This window comes from Canis lupus, chromosome 23, assembly GCF_003254725.2.
Source record: "Canis lupus dingo isolate Sandy chromosome 23, ASM325472v2, whole genome shotgun sequence".
In the NCBI taxonomy this organism is placed as follows: Eukaryota; Metazoa; Chordata; class Mammalia; order Carnivora; family Canidae; genus Canis; species Canis lupus.
The window spans coordinates 19,858,635-19,875,652 of NC_064265.1; the positions used below are offsets into that span (position 1 = coordinate 19,858,635).

A 17,018-nucleotide genomic window follows, 5' to 3' on the forward strand; every position below is an offset into this window, starting at 1 on the left:
CTCCAGCACACTATGGCTAGAACAGCATTTCCTAGCAATTACTACTTAAGATGCTATGATTGGTGGCCATTTGCTCCATGTGCACACAACTTCCACAACACTCTGGACTAGTTCCCTGGATTTTCACGGAAACTCATTTTGCATTTGGATTAAAATAAATCATTGAACAGTACATGTATGTTCAACAAATATAAGTAACGAATAACTAAACCACGAGTTTATTCCTCCAAAGTCTTGTTAGATAAAACAGCCTAGAGAGAAACCTAACTGTAGGGAGCAAGAAAATGATCAACAGAGAATGCAAGTGTAGGTGCTTTCCCCTTTGGAAACTACCCTACTTGCAACTTAACTGCAGGACCTGAACAGGAAATGAAATGGCTGGTGTAGGAGGGAAAAACAGATGAAAATTTACAAGCAAAGCAACAAACTAATGGGGGGGGGGGGGTGCGCCAGAGGGAACTGCTGGGGTTAGGGACAAGGCAAATTCAGAGAAAAATGAAACTGCAGAAAATAAAAAACACAGAACTTACCTTAGAAACTTTTTAGAAGATCGTATTCAATTCTGTGGTCCCCAGCAGGGAAAAGGAGGAAAAAAAAATCTGAAAACACCATTTTCGTCCCATGTATTTGAATCTTCTTTAAAACACCAGTCTCACACTCTTTAGTAATATTAAAAGGTGGAGGAACTAATAATTTTGAGTCCATCTTTACATGCTTGGGACCGTGCCCCATAGAAAGCATTCTGGAGAGGTTGTGAGTGCCTCCAAGACTGCCCTTATGGTTTCTCTACCACCTTTGACTTTGTGAAGAGCAACTCTGAGGTAGCTACTAGAACACAAGCTATAACCTGTTGCTAAACCTTTAGACAGACCAAGAATTAAGAAAAGCAAATGTGACAAATTTTAACAGGCCCAAGTAAGTGTGAAAACTAAAACCAGATCCATGAATTGGCTGTCTTTACTCATTTACTCACATGCAGCACTTCCAAAATTCAAAGGAATTTAATCTATTTTGTTTTCCATCAAGCACACATTTATTTAGAGCTCAACATTTCTTTATACTGTGCAAAAAGGGACAAAATACAAATTTGTACAATACTCCACAGAATATGATCAATATCCTAATCAACACCCAAAATGTGTAAACATTATTTCCTCCTGAAAGCACACCTTCCAAGGGGCCCCAAGAAGCACTCAACACAGAAAAAAGGGGGGAGCACTACTTGGCAGAGGAAGTTCAGGAAAACTGCATCCCACTGAATCCTTCCTTAAAGAATTCCCGATACACACTTGATCATTAGAGAACAGGACTAACATAAAGACATCTCAGTAACCTCGTTAACCCAGCATTTCCAAGTTTATTTAATCAAGGAGCCCAGTTCTCTCACAGAACAGGAATTAACATCCACAGAAAAGAAGTATTACTGGTCTAGGAAACAACTGTAGGGACTGCATTTAAGATTTAAGTAACTGCCTCAACTCCACCGACATGGCTACCACCCCTAGGGAGTGGGGCAGTGGTCTTGCTGAGGCACCTTAACCCACTCATAACCAAGGCTGAGTGTTGGCTAGATCAAGCACCCCCTTCCTTTCTCAGATCATCCCCCTCTAAAAAAGATTACCTTACCAGATACAACAAACTACTATTTAGCTATTATAGAAAACAGCAACAATCGTTGCTGGACTCTAAACAAACTAAAATCTTTTAAGAAGAGCCCTGCATATACATGCTCCCCCACGCTAAATCAGGTATTTAGGTAAGACGTCCTGCCTATGCTCAGGGGAAAGTACTAAGTTAGAGTCTTACAAAAACATTAAGATAGAAAGATACCAAAAACCACGCACTTGGTTAGAAATAATATTTATTATCCCCTCCCCCCACGTACAGATTACTTTTCAGAAACATGAAGGTATTATCCATGTCCTCATCAATAACAGTTTGTAGAAAATAAACTTAATTCATATCTTGACAATATATTTCTATCACTTTTTTAAAACAATAGCCATTTTATTTTTCCACGTTAGTTCAAGAATAGCTTCAAGTTTTATGTTCTGAATCAAATCAAGACAATCTTTGTTTATAGGCAATTTCCTGACAGATCCCGTCCCCCCAACCCCTAAAAAAAATTCTATATCCTAAGTGATAAACTCTTCTTGTACATTCAGCAAACTTTATATTGGAAAAGAAAAAGAATAATTGAGATAGGTACTTAATCTCGTGCACAGTAATAAATCTAGCTGAGCTTCTACACCTTGCTTTGCAATGATGTTTACATAAAATAAATCATTTCTTATCAAGTTACAATGGTAATTTCTTGAAATGTAGATACAAAAGCTATACACTTAATCCACTGAAATTGCCTTCTAATTTTTCATCTGTAATTAAACCATCGCCATAAGGAAAAGCTTCAACTCAAGAAGATGCTTCCCCTTTCCCTCAGCTATTTATTTCTCTCTAAAAGCTTGAATCCTCTCTCAGATCATGTGAAGAGATACATTAAAAGCACAGAAAAAAAAAAGTTTTAGCTTGCTGACATAATGCCCTTAAGTTTGCTGACATAATGCCCGTATTTTAACTTTAAAATGTAAAATCAGAGTTAAAGCATCACTTAATTCATACAGTACATTATCAATTAATCAACAGTGTCCCACCAACCCAGAAGTTTCCCAAACTGGTTGTCTTCTCCACATTAATAAATTTATATCCAATGACTCAAAGAATGTGCTTATAATAGACTGCTGGTTTAATTTTAGTAGTTTTAATATTGGGCTATTTTCAAATATAGAGATGCTACAAGTGGCATATAAACTATTAATTTTGTTTCCCATTACCTACAGGAAGAATTTGTTCAAATAAAATTTTACAAGACAAAATGCGAACCTACATACCTATATATAGATGTATACATGTATATATTGAACCTAACTAAAGTTTTATAAGCAATACTAACATAGTTCTGGTTACACATTCCTAAAGACAGTAATTGTTTTAAAGATAACATGTTATAAAGAGGCTTATGCAAAAGGCAAAAATTAAGAATAAACATGATCTTTGAGGTTTTCAGGATTACTTCAAAAAGCCTTTTCTATCCCCCATAGAAGAAAACTATGCATTTATCTTAGGAAAAAAAATTATAAAAAGATAATGCTATCATGTAAAGAATTCACAAAAACTAGACTGTAGATCCCATAAAAGTCTTACCTACGTAAGGTAAATCACAATTATGGTTCATATTGTATTACAGACATCACCATCACCTTTCCTCTTTAATAATGAGAGGATTTAACTTCTTTTTTTTACTTACTTAACAAGTGCCACAGAAATTCAAGTCCCAGTAGCAACAAGTTAAACAAGATTACAAAATAAGGCATTCTGCTCACATGTCATTAAAGCAACAGGCTGAGTATAGTAAAGCGGGCTCTTTCCATTCTTACAGTTTTATATAATCCAAAAATTATACAGAAGACAATCTTTTCAAAAAATTCCAACTAACTGCTATTTTCCAGGGAAACAGAAAAACACACAGAAAATCCTCCACTCTGGCTATTTCTCCCACTGCCATAAACAGAGGCTGATCTCTATTTAATAAAGCCCAATATTAGAAATGTGGATGAAATGTCTCTGTACCATTTCTAAGCCTGTAGGTCACACACACTAAATGATTTCTCAAATTATAGATTAAATCTAATTTGAAAAAAATCCCTGTAGTGTTATTTAGAAGAATAAAAAAAAAGAGTGGACTCAAACACACTTGCACACACACATACACACACATACACACACACACACACACACACACAGCCAACACATCAGTTTTCTTAAAACATTGATTGGTTCTCCAAAAAGAATCAAAATATTTATCATCAAGCTGCAGCATGTCTATAACGGGCAGCAATGAAACCTTTTTTAGTACAAGGTAAGAATCTGAATGAACTTTTAAACAACTAGTACCTTGAACCAAAGATTTTACCAAAGATGAACTCTAAAATACATACTTTTTAAAATCTGAACTCAACTGCCTGTTGGTACTTTTACATTAAGTGCTGCTTAAATAAAAATAGAGCATAAACTCAATAATCTACTGTCTAAACATTTAAAGCAATGGTTATGTCATCAACAGGTAAAATGCACCTAATTTGAGTCTTTGACACCTCTTGTTTTAAGTTTATTGTATGATAAAGTTCTTCACAGTTTAAAATATTGTGAAGAAATGTGTTTATGTATAACTATATTCACATAGATATTATGTACACATACTATGTATCTGATGTACCCATAAACTTTAAGTATGTGTGTGCCAGGAGGATACCCCACACATATGCAGGAACCTTGAATAATAGGTTGGGGTGGACTCTGAAATGATTTTTCAGAAATACTTAGAAATAAGGAAAGAATATTATTATGAATAATTGTAATAACAAAAATTTACTTTATTTACATAGTGCCTATCTCCCAAGAGGTAAATATGCTTTATAGACATTTTTTAGTATCTGCGAGGTGGGGCATTAAGAACACTATCAATTTTCATTTTCCACAACCAACTAACCTGCCTGGGATCATATACTTTACAAGCGGCAGAACAAAATCCAGACATGAAGATCTCCTAACCTGCAATGTCTCCAATTACCAGGTCAAATGGTCTGTGGTGAAATCAAGTCTTCATCATACAACAGAATTTCTACCACTAAAGATTAATTTTTAAGTCCTCATATACTTGTGATTGTGCGTTATATTTATACCACAGGGAGATCAAAATGATTTTTGGTTTTGGCAGATGAAAAAGTCTAACATTCAGTGTGACTATAATTCAGTGTAACTTCTCCAGTTCAAGTGCGACACAGCTGATTGGTCTATAGGGGAAATGCGGTCAATGTCTAACCATGGCTGAAGAAACCTCAATCCAAACAGCTACTGCATGATTACAGAGATAGCCTACAATCTTGTATTGTCTTAAAGGTCTTTTTTATCTCCACATATGGTATACACATATAAATAAGCATTTTAGCACAAAATGTACAGTTAGCATGAATCAGTTCATGTTTACATAAACAAAGGCCTTAGGGGTGAACTTTAAAGGCCAAGAGCTCCTCAGAGTGCATGTTGTTTAAAGATCGAAGATCTGGCAACTTTAGAAGAAGTTTTGTAAAAATAGAGGCCTCATTTGGATGGTTTTTCATTATTAAGGTCCTTAGTGCACGGATGAGGGTTTCCTGCAAAGCCTCCACAGAGTTGACGTTTTCTATCCCAGATCGATCTAAGGAATAGACAGACATGAGTGAGAGAACATATTATTAAGTATAAATATTAAGAGATAACATTAAATATAAATATAATTCTTGCTCATCAGTCTCATCAATGAATCCAAAACAAGGTTTTATACATTAGAATAAAGGCAAACAATACTTGACAAAATTTCTCAAATCCCAAAGGCAAATTTCTGTACCTATTTATTACATTATAAAGAGATATATGACACAGTACACTTGACATATCAAATTCTTCAGTGCTTAGTACTTTGTTTACAAAACTAGAGGTTCTGATTTTTTTGAGGTTCTGACTTTTAAAATTAGATGCCATCTATTAATTTCAACTGCTAATTGACAATAAAATGAATCATGTAGTTTCCAAATATATTTTTTCTTCATATGGAATATATTCACATTTATATGTTACCATGTGCGGCAGGCAACCTCTAAAATGGCCACCTCATCTTGGTAACCATAACCTTGTGTATCTGTTCCCTTTGAGTGGGCTAGACTTACTGACTCACTACTGATGAATAAAATATATTACAAAAAACAAAAAACAAAAAACTTCATCTTCAGCATATTCTTGCTTACTTCCTCTGAGAAAAGCCAGATGCCATGTTGTGAGCTGCCTACGGGTGGTCAATATGCTAAGGAACTGACGGTGGTCTCTAGCCAACAGCCAGCAAGGAACTGAGGCACTCAGTCCAACATCTTGCAAGGAAATGACTCCTGCTACAACCACATGAATAAGCCTAGAAGCAGATCCTTCCCTGGTGGTTGAGCCAGTCAGCTACAGCCCTGCTCACAGTTTGACTACAATCTACTAGGAAACCCTTAGCTAGAGGCACCTGTCTAAGCCACATCTATATTTCTAATCCTCAGAAACTGTGAGATCATAAATGTATTCATTTTTAAGCCACTAAGTTTTAAGGTAATTTATTATGCAGTAATAACTAATATACTATGCAACTTTATTACCTACTTATATTAACCTGTATTCACATCCATTTAACATACTGTGTTCATTAAGCTCATCAAACAAAATATTAATAAATTAGTGATTTAGTATAAGCCAACAATAAAGGGAAGTATCTTAAAATTAGCCAAACCTATGTTGTTTGCCCATGGACTTTTTCATCATTAAGAGCTATTTCTTCCGTTTACAATAGGAGGCAGTAGAGCACAAGAAATATTCAATGGCTCCCAGTATAGGGAGTGGTAATTAATAAGAAAGATACTGCAAAGGAAGCAAAAATCTCTGGTAGACATTATTTGGGGCATACTTGTTCTTAATATGAAAACTTGGGGGGAATTCCTGGGTGGCTCAGCGGTCTAGTGCCTGCCTTTGGCCCAAGGCGCGATCCTGGATCCCAGGATCAAGTCCCACATTGGGCTCCCTGCATGGAGCCTGCTTCTCCCTCTGCCTGTGTCTCTGCCTCTCCCTCTCTGTCACTCATGAATAAATAAATAAAGTCTTAAAAAAAAATTCTAAAAAAAAAAAAGAAATTAATCTTCTAAAAGATGTACTAAATGCTACACTTACTTTATAGTTTATAGTAGTTTAATTCATGATATACCTGTCCTCTATACTTCCTTAAGCTTTGAGAGGTTCTTCATCCCTCACCACCAAATCTCACCGTATCTCCTCTCTATGTATATTCACATCCTACAAGATGGAAATCAAGTTCCTTCCACAAAAACCTCTATGAAGACAACTAAAATCCATATCTAGATGAACTCTGGTCTCACACCTATATAGGCCTGTCCCTAATATTCAACTGCAAGTAACTGCTGCCATTTCACACAATCTCAAGAATTTACCTTCCAAGTATAATTCCCTTTTTCTCCATGGTATCAAGAGTCTTCCAATCTCACAGGCAAAGATCATGTTTGAGATTTCTCTCTCCCTTAGCAGCTAGAGCTATTCTATTAACAAGCAGTATAGCAGAAAGGCTTTGAAGCTAGACTAATAGGAGTTCAAATGCATGCTCAGCCAACTTTTAAAAATGTACGGTCTTGGGCAAATTATTTAACCCTTCTATTTCTCAAATTTCTTGCCTGTATTTGAGGATAACATGTCCCAGAGCTCACCTCAGAGGTCTGTTGTGAGGATAAAATCATATAATAAATCTAGAAACTAACTTTCTGACAAGAACCAAAACAAAACCCAGATGGCAACTATAGATTCCAAGAAAAGCAAAAAGCTATTTTAAATATAAAGCAAATAGTACCGCTAAGTGGTTTAGTGCTGCCTTCAGTCCAGGGCGTGATCCTGGAGACCTGGGATGGAGTCCCACGTCAGGCTCCCTGCATGGAGCCTGCTTCTCTCTCTGCCTGTGTCTCTGCCCTCCCCCCCCCCGCCCCCGTCTCTCATGAATAAATAAAATCTTGAAATAACAATGAATGAATGAATGAATGAATGAATAAATAAATGCAAATATAATGGTTGCTTAATTCTGAGCAATTAATAGAGAATATAAATAATCCATTTGTTACCTGCTACTTGGAATACTCCCCCCTTGGATGGCACAGGTTTAGGGCAAGATTTATATTGCACCCAGGAGGCTCAGTCAGTTAGGTGTCATCTCAGGTCATGGTCTTGGGGCCCTGAGATTGCCTAGCGTTGCTGGGCTCCTCATTCAGTGGGGAGTCTGCTTGTCCCTTTCCCCCTCCCTTTGGCTGTCCCCCCCTGCTCATGCTGTCCCAAATAAATAAAATCCTAAAAAAAAAAAATTTATATTGCCTTGTCCACCATTTCAACCCCACTCTGTGAACACTGTGAGTACTACTTATATAATACTGCAAATGCAGATTTTTTTACTTTCAATATTTAGACTCATCTAATAAACAAAGCATGGAAACTTGACACCAACAGAACAGAAGGTAAATATTTTCATTCTTGACAATGTAAAAGAAATGATATAGCAAAGAAATCCAGGATATGGGAAAAGGAGGAAAATGTCTCCCTTTCCAAGGAAAAGATTCTATCTATACTATCTGAGAGGTTCTGGAAAAGTGAAGGACCAAAGAATGTGAGCATATTACTGTTTTAAATAAAACAACATAACTATAAAAATAAAGCTTATAAAAAGTAAGAAGATCCTTTTATTTGTCAGTTATATCTACTCAATAAAAAGAAGTACAAGCACAGTATTTACAGTTGGATGGGTAACTGAGAACAATTAAGAAGAAAGATGGTTAGAAATCTAGTTCTCTGAAGAGTAGGCTAAGAGAAAGGAGAGACTTTTATTTTATCCTCTTCTAGAGTTTTTGAATTTTATTTTCCTGTATAAATACTGCTTTAAAAATAGCAATAGTTCTTTTTAGGTAGTAAAGATTTGAGTTTGACATGAACACTATCATATGTTTAAGTGAAAGTAACATATTGTTTTAAAATGCATGAAATTGTTGTATATGTGTTGCTTGTGTGCCTTTATATAGACATAACAAAAATAAGAATGCGTTATATTCTTCTATAATTAGGCTTTTCCACTTGGCATATCAAACGGTTTTTTTTTTTAGGTACCATAAATCAATAAAGCAGGTAAATGATAAATGGAGGGACAGGGAACAGATAGAGACCCCCTAATGTTGAAAGTAATCCTTTTTGGTAGCAATATTATCATCTGTATTTTCTTTTCTTTTTTTTTTTTTTAAGATTTTATCTATTCATGAGAGACAGAGAAAGCGAGAGGCAGAGACAGAGGCAGAGTGAGAAACAGGCTTCATGCAGGGGGCCCGATGTGGGACTCAATTCCGGGACTCCGGGATCACGCCCTGAGCCAAAGGCAGATGCTCAACCTCTGAGCCACCCAGATTTCCCAATCATCTGTATTTTCATCTTAGTATTTTCTACTTTTGCAAAGAATTCATGTTGTTCTCCTGATCAGGAAACAACACAAGGCTTTTTCCAAAGGAGATTAAAACAAAAACAAAAAATCACGTTCTTGGTAGGAAATTTCAATAAGTAGCACATTTCCTGGCACAGAGATCCCCCTCACCCCCTACCACTGTTTCTTCCTTTGCACCATCTCTGAGAGTCCCTCCTGTTCACCTCCTCTGCCACAGCTATCTCAGGAGGGTTCATTCCACTGCCTCCTAACTGAAATTGTGTAAACAGCCTCTCAACCTGACTCTCCAGCTCTAATGACTCACTTGTCTAATCTACCCAAGATAAACATGCAGAACTAATGTCAGACTATCATTTTGTTCATGCCTGATCATTCCCCTACACGGACTTCCCACTGCCCCATATTTCAGTTAAAACTTCTCTGCTTAGTTCTCCTCGTGGTCATTCAATAACCTTTAACTCACCAGCCTTCTTCTGTCCCTTTCCTCCTTGATATACACGATGGGTTTTGGCCACCTGACCCTAGCCTACCTCATGCTCTTCCAAGCTGCTCCATCACTGCTTTGATGGGAAAATCTAATAATCCACCCCTCAAATTCCAGATCCACTTTCATCTTCCCCATAAAGCTTTCTCAAGTAATTTCATCTTCCTTCCTAGAACCTCTGAATGAGGTTCCTTCCTCAGTCAGAACCACACAGCTTAATACCATGAAGTTTTCTGTGTTAGTTCTGTCTTTCCAAACAGAACATTAAGGCTTGGAGAGCAAGCTTGTGTCTTAATGCTTGTCTCCTCCTAGCACATATGGATCAGATAAAGAAACTAACAAGTAAGGATTATCTTTAGTTTCATAATAGATTATTATGATATCAACTCAAACCATTAATAATTATCAAGAGACTGCAAAATGGTAGATAAAGTGCAAGAAGCATTAATTACAAGATTATTGAGAAAAATAGGTATCCCTTATTAACCTGTTACTTCATACTATTCTGTAACATAAGTGCATTTGTAGTTACCTGGGTAGAGCTGATCAGAACAGGTAGCCAAAGTATGCTTAAAAGACATATGTATTTGTACCCCTGATGTACAGGCCCTTTAAGATACACAAAGAACTTACTCTCCTTAGGAGTTCCTGATTTACAGTTTAGCCACATAAACAGGGGTTATAACTTACGCTTTATAACCCTCACAGCACCTGGTACAATGGCTTTTACACAGTAGGAAACAAATGGGAAACTTTAAGTCATATCAGAATACTGTAAAATTCTCAAAAAATGTTTTAAAATAAAGTTAGTGATCCTAAAAATGGCTGGTTCTTATTTATATGTTCCCAGGAAAGTCATTGTATATCAATTTCCCATTTGCTATTTTCTTAATAGCTATTATCTAAATTGAAATACTTTGGTCAGAAATACCTATAATATAGGGATCCCTGGGTGGCGCAGTGGTTTGGTGCCTGCCTTTGGCCCAGGGCACGATCCTGGAGACCCGGGATCGAATCCCACGTCAGGCTCCCGGTGCATGGAGCCTGCTTCTCCCTCTGCCTATGTCTCTGTCTCTCTCTGTGTGTGTGTGTGTGAGAGAAGGGGCCCAGGCCCCTTCATAAATAAATAAAATAAAATAAAAATTTAAAAAAAAAAAAAAAAAAAGAAATACCTATAATATAAATGTAAGGTGGCAAAGTAATTGGAAAACATCATCAATGACTCATAAATAAACATTAAATGTTTAGGACTCAAAAATCTTGATCATTCATTCAAACAGCAACTAAGTACCCATCCTGTGCCAGACCCCAGGTTGGCACACATGGTACAATCCCTTCCTTCCACAGGATGAGGAAACCGAGACCCAAAAGAAAAGAACTATTTATGCAAGTCAGACAGAAAATTCAGTGGCAAAGCTGGGTAAAAGCCTACTCGTAATTCACCAATTTTTGAAACTAACTATACTGGGTATTTTTAATATTTTCAAGTAATACATATTTCAATTAAAACTTAAATTCATATCAGAACCTAATATCCCAAAAAAATCATTAAATCCACAAAAATAACAATTTAGACTTGTAAAAATTATTAGCAAAAGTTAAAGAATAAGACTTGTGGTCAATGTGAGGCCTAGATCTAAACATCATTTCATTACTCTACAGCACTTTTGACTTTATACTGTCTAATTATGCAAAAATAACAGATTCACACAATTTAGCATCTGCTTAAAGCCCTCAAGGCTTCTAAATATCTTGCTGGAACATAGTTCCACCTTCTCCCCCACTTGGTCACTGTATTCTGGGTATGCCACAATTATGAACCAGCTTGCTTACCTGCAGATACCAGGACAACAGCTGTAAACAAACTCATCTCTTCATCACTAAGTTGGAGGGCATTTAGCTTCTCACTAAATTCAAACATAGAGTTTAGCAGATCCCCTGCTCCCATTGAGTGTAAATCATCGACACTATATTTTTTTCCACTTAAAAAGGTGACCGTACGCTCCTTTGCATCAAACAATGATGCAAACCGTACCATCAAAACCTGGAAAAAGAAAAAGACTTAAATGTATTTGAAGGAGTTCAGTACTAATATTAAGAAATAATTCAGTATTCAAGTCAGTTAAGAAACATCCTACATATAAAAGCAAGCTGTAAAAGAATAACTGAGTTTATTTTTACCCAGAACCATTTCCTTAAGGGCAAATTCTCTACCAAAGCAATAATATCCCAAGAACATCAAAAAAATTCCAGCCACCGTTGGCAAAATACTTGAGTCCTGTGATATTCTGAAACTCTATTAATAAAGATTCTGAAATGCAAATACAAAATTAAAGCAGGCAATAATGCCAAGAAATCTGAAACTGGGCCTTGGCCAAAGCATTAAAGAAACTCTTTAAGCTACCAAGTATATCACATGGTCTCTAATCCATAAGTAAAAAGAGCAATATTTCAATGCAATGACACTTAGAGACATGAAAACACCAAATGCAGCCAAAGCAAATGCAGCAGATGAACTCTAATTAGACTATTTCAAGAAACCATAACCCAAAGAGATAATACACAAAGAAAACAATTACAGTAGAAGTGTTCCAGACACCAAGATGTAATTCAAACCCAAACCAAATCAGTCAACAAATGCTTATCTATGGCACTCCCTCCCCTATAGTAAATGGTGACACCTATGTCACACAATTCTCTCATAACCAGAGGAATAGGAACAAACACCTTCCCTTTGCAATTTTCCCAAAAACTTGTTTTACTCAAAACAATCCAAAAGAGAGTAATGAGCCTTCTATGAAGATTGCACTAACTCTAGAACACAGCAATCCCAAGATAAATCACAAGGTGGAAAGAACACAAGTCCTGGAGTCTGGGATTTGTGTTCTGGTCCTGTGTTAGAAATTTATTGGTAATCCTAGAAAAATCTCTTCACCTCTCTGGGCCACAGTTACCTAACCTCAAAAAAAAAAAAAAAAAAAAAAGGGTGATTTAAACTTAATCACTGACATCCCTCTAAAATTCAGAGTTGAAATCCTAACTGTAATGTCTTCCTTTACATTGAAAATCCTAACCTAACAGTTTTACTTTTAAATTATGCCACAGCTATTTTATTTATGAATATGGCTCCTTCTCCATTCTGGTCCAGCTGCCCTAGAAAACAGAGCATAAGGCAAAAGTTTATGTGGAATGGGCATTACCACATGTGAAAACAAGTTTGAGGAAAAAGGAAATAAGACTGGGAAGGGAAGACAGCAAATATCAGAGGAAGTATTACTGAGCTGGCCGCCACTCAGTATCATTAAAAACTGACAGTTCAGTCTGTGGGACCAGCAGGCGAAAGTAAAAATATATCCCCTGGATCCCATCCCCCACTAATCAAAGACATTGCCCAGTAGACACCAACTTCTCCCACCAGCCTGCATTTCAGAATAATGTTTAAGTGAGCTCTGAGCAAGTTCTGAGGCTCCTCACACTTGAGCAGCACCAGGGAAGCCCTGGGGAAGATGAGAGGCACATAACATAGCACAAAGAGAGACATTCTGTGTTCTACTCAAGTTGGCAACAGTGGCTGCCCCAAGTCCAGGCAGAATGTATCACAGCAAGAGAAGTCAGGGTAGAAAAAGTAGCAAGGATTCTAAATGAGGTGAGGCCAAGAGAGTCCAAACTAGTACATAAGACATGTCTCACACATTCCCAAAATATTCCACAATCTCCTAAAAGAGAAAACCGCATCCTATTTATTCTTTGTACTCTGTACTGAAATACCAGGCTAGGCTATGTTCATTGGCTGTCTAACTATGCAGACCCTACCTGCAGTCCACACCTGAGAGAAATACTAGAACCCAGAGGAAGTACATAGGGTTAAGAATATAGAACAGTTGTATTTCAAGTCCTAAGGAACTGTGGATTTATTTCATCTCTTCCCAAGATTCTGAGATGGTTATTCTTTTGTTGGTAACTTCAGCCTCTAGACTATAAATGCTTATTTAGAAAAGAATGAAAATGTACATGAAAACAAAACACTACACACACCCTACATCAATATTCTAGATAAATAAAACCTACCTCAAAAGTCCCAGCCTTCAAAAGGTTGACTTGGTCATGCTGAGAGAGATCTCTGAATCCAGGAATACGCTTTGCAAATTCCACCACTTCTTTCACTGCTGGAGTGAAGCTCATTGAAAATTCTTCCCAGATTTCATGCCCAGATTTATGAGGATCCACATATGGAGACTTACTCATTGGACAAACCTAGCATGCACAGAATGGAAAAACTCTTAAAGAGTGAGACATGATTTAAAAAAAAAAAAAAAAACCTTCAAAAAGTGGCATCTCAATCACTGGGAACCCCAATGTGAAAATAACGCTCAGACAGGTAAATGTTACCAATAGTAACACTTTCTCTTCTTGCTACTTGCCTTATGTTAGGAAGCCTCATGGCAACCTAGTTTGAATAGCAATTAATGCATCATAAAAGGGGTAGCCTAAGCTATTTCAAAAACCGTTTGTGCAGGTTTAAGAGTTTATTTTGTAACACTGCTACCATCTTATGCTGGTTTTATGATTCTTAAAAAAATTCATATATACTTAATATTGTCAATCCTATTCATTAGTTATAGCAGATATTATAATTATCATTTCTCAGATAAGGAAATGAGACCCTAATGTTTAGTGATTTATCCAAATACATCTAGAAGTCACAGGCCTAGAACCCAATATTTAGTTAATATTTCAAAGCTCACTTTTTTCCAAATGGCACAATTAAAATATTATAATTTCAAAGAAGGAAATACAGTGATATGCCTTACTTTAAAAAAAAAAGTCACTGACCATTTATTTCATAAACAGTGGCAGGACTACTAGCCTCCACTTGTTCAATTAGGAAACAAAACAATGATGGGAGATACAAAGAACACCTTCTATGTAAGGATTGGTGAGGAAAAATTAGGAAGCCAAAGAGGGTATGAGAACACTAAAAAGATTATGAACATTCACTGTATACTCTACTAGTAAAATCAGCCTTTAAATTTTCACTAAATCCACAGGAGATCCAGGAACAGGATGATTAAATAACCACAGAGAATACCAAAAATGGTTACAGATTTTTCCCTCCTTAAGGTAGCCACTATGTCTAATAAAATATAAGGTCACCTTTCAGATCCATGGAATCAAATACTTGTAAGTGACAAGAAAAATCTAACAAAAGAATTGGAGTAAAGTCAGTTACTTTAAAAATGAAAAAAGAAGACTTTAATTACCTGGCTGCAGAAAATACCCAGCACTATCAAAGGACCTCATGGTATATACTGGAAATGGTGAGGTACTGCTGTTTTTGATGAAATTTTGGCTGAATATAAACACTGTACTTTGATGTAGACTCTTGTATTTGATTAAAAAAAAAAAAAACTTGAACAATATGAGTAACATTAGCTCATCTCGTAAGATGAAGTCTGAGAAAATCCTTAGAAATTAGCATATTAAAATATTCCTAGATTCTCAAACAGTAAAATATCTATCCATGTTCTATGTTCAAAGATTTTGCATTATAATGGTTAAAGAAAATACTTCCATAGATATCAAAGGATTACCAACTGTGGCAAGCTAAATGATCAGCACTTTGAGAAAATCCCAAAGCTAGTAGGGGAGTAATTAATCAGAATGCTTAAATTTTCAAAGGGATTTCTAAGACTTAAAGGACCAATTTTACATGATCCATATTTTATATAAATGCTTATCCCAACCACAGTATCAATCAAATCACATGCTTGTACTCAGTTGTGAAATGAGGTCATTCAACAAATGATGTTTATTAGAAGTATTTGACTAAAAATACTGTACAAAACTGATTCTGTAAATCTCATGTTTTCTGACACCAACCCTGCCCCTGAAGTTGGTATATTCCCCCCAAATAAAAGAAAACTTTCAAAAGCTTTCCTTGATTCAAGTTGGGCAAAAAAATTGAATTCACTATACCAGATGCATTCTCCCTCCAGTGTTGCACAGGTAATTATTCTTGTTCTCATTCTGAGAAAATCCATCTATCGAAACTCTATCACATACTCGTTGAGTATAAGCATTGGAGAAGTTCATACAATGTCCATTTGCAATACAAATGGCATGCCCATTTGGGTAATGCATTATGTTCCTCCCTTTGTACTGTCCATTGAGGTGCTGCTGGCTCTCACTACATGGAAAATGGCTGCTAAGCCCACTGCCACAGTGATCGTGATTTAAATTATATTGCTCCATGCTCTTGGGAATCCGTTCTCTCTGAGGCTGCATGGTCTCTGCTGAGTTTTCTCGCTGCTCTTGATTATACATAAAGGTATCCTTGTGTGCCCTGGTCACCATGCCAATCACTTCATCCTTTGCAAAATCAGAAGAGGGAGAAGAGCTTTTGATGTTTTCTTGTTCAAGCTGGGGCTTGGGTCGCAGCTGTTCCTGGGCTGGTAAGGCTGTCTGTTCATGATGTTCTAATGTGTCATTCTGCAAATGACCACTGAACTGGCTGTTCATCATGGTCTTCATCGCACTCTGCATTTCAATTAGCATCCTCTGTTTTTCACGCTTAGGAATACGACCAAACCGAACAGCTATTGAAGAAAAAGATATTTAACATCTATATTCTAAGTAAGACCTGTTTATACAAAAGAATAGCACAAAATTATGTTAGCTATAGCTTCTGTACAAATAAAAAATATCTGAATGTCTCTGGCCCAAATCATTCTAAATTTGATAGTTATATTTTTGATGTAGGATAAGAAGTGGAAAGGAGAAAATTTTTCAAGTTTTCTCCCAAAAGAAAGCTAAGAGAATATCTATGTCTTGGGTATTTTATAAGCAAAATTTTTGAAAAATTTGAAATTAACTAATGAAAATTACAGTTGAAGCAGTCAGCATTACTACACAGCGCCTATTACAAGGCTGAAGACTGTTCTTAAGAAGGTACATGGTGAGATTCAGCTACCTACAGCCATTAATGTTAATGGAACCTAATAGGTACAAGCACTCCCCGAACATCTAACCTTTGTCAATTCATTTTCATAACCCTATATTCAAGAGTCAACTATTAAATTATTTACTCTCTCCTTTTCTAGCTTCTTAAAAATCTTTTTAAATTTATTTTTAAATTAAAACACACACACACAGTCAACAGAAATGCAGTTATTGAAAACTGGCTGGATTTTAATTAAAATCACTGAAACAAAAATTAAATCATTCATCCACCATTATTTTAGAGGCGAGAGTTAGAATGTGTCCTGTCTCCAACATTCCTATTCCTGAGGAACAGAAAAGAAAAGCTTTCTAGTCTAATATTTATATGGAGATAATAAAAATCCAATATACCCACCCAGCAAGAACACCTTCCTAATCTAATTGTAGCTTCTGACATTGTTGCTATTAATGGACAATTTTATGTTTCACACTCTA

The 17,018-nt window shown here is 36.3% G+C and overlaps 1 protein-coding gene across 2 annotated transcripts in view; it reads right to left on the reverse strand.

The window, feature by feature from the left end:
* Window positions 1–1,844: 1,844 nt before the first annotated feature.
* The window catches only part of NR1D2 (nuclear receptor subfamily 1 group D member 2), a 28,770-nt gene continuing 13,596 nt past the window's right edge, over window positions 1,845–17,018 (reverse strand). For both annotated transcript variants that reach the window (XM_025460998.3, XM_049099615.1), the window contains exons 5-8: window positions 15,561–16,180; window positions 13,653–13,838; window positions 11,418–11,628; window positions 1,845–5,254 (exon numbers count right to left, since the gene is read on the reverse strand). In XM_025460998.3, coding sequence (XP_025316783.3) covers window positions 5,058–5,254; window positions 11,418–11,628; window positions 13,653–13,838; window positions 15,561–16,180 — 1,214 coding nt within the window. In that variant the 3' untranslated portion in view covers window positions 1,845–5,057. The remainder of the gene's footprint in view (window positions 5,255–11,417; window positions 11,629–13,652; window positions 13,839–15,560; window positions 16,181–17,018) is intronic.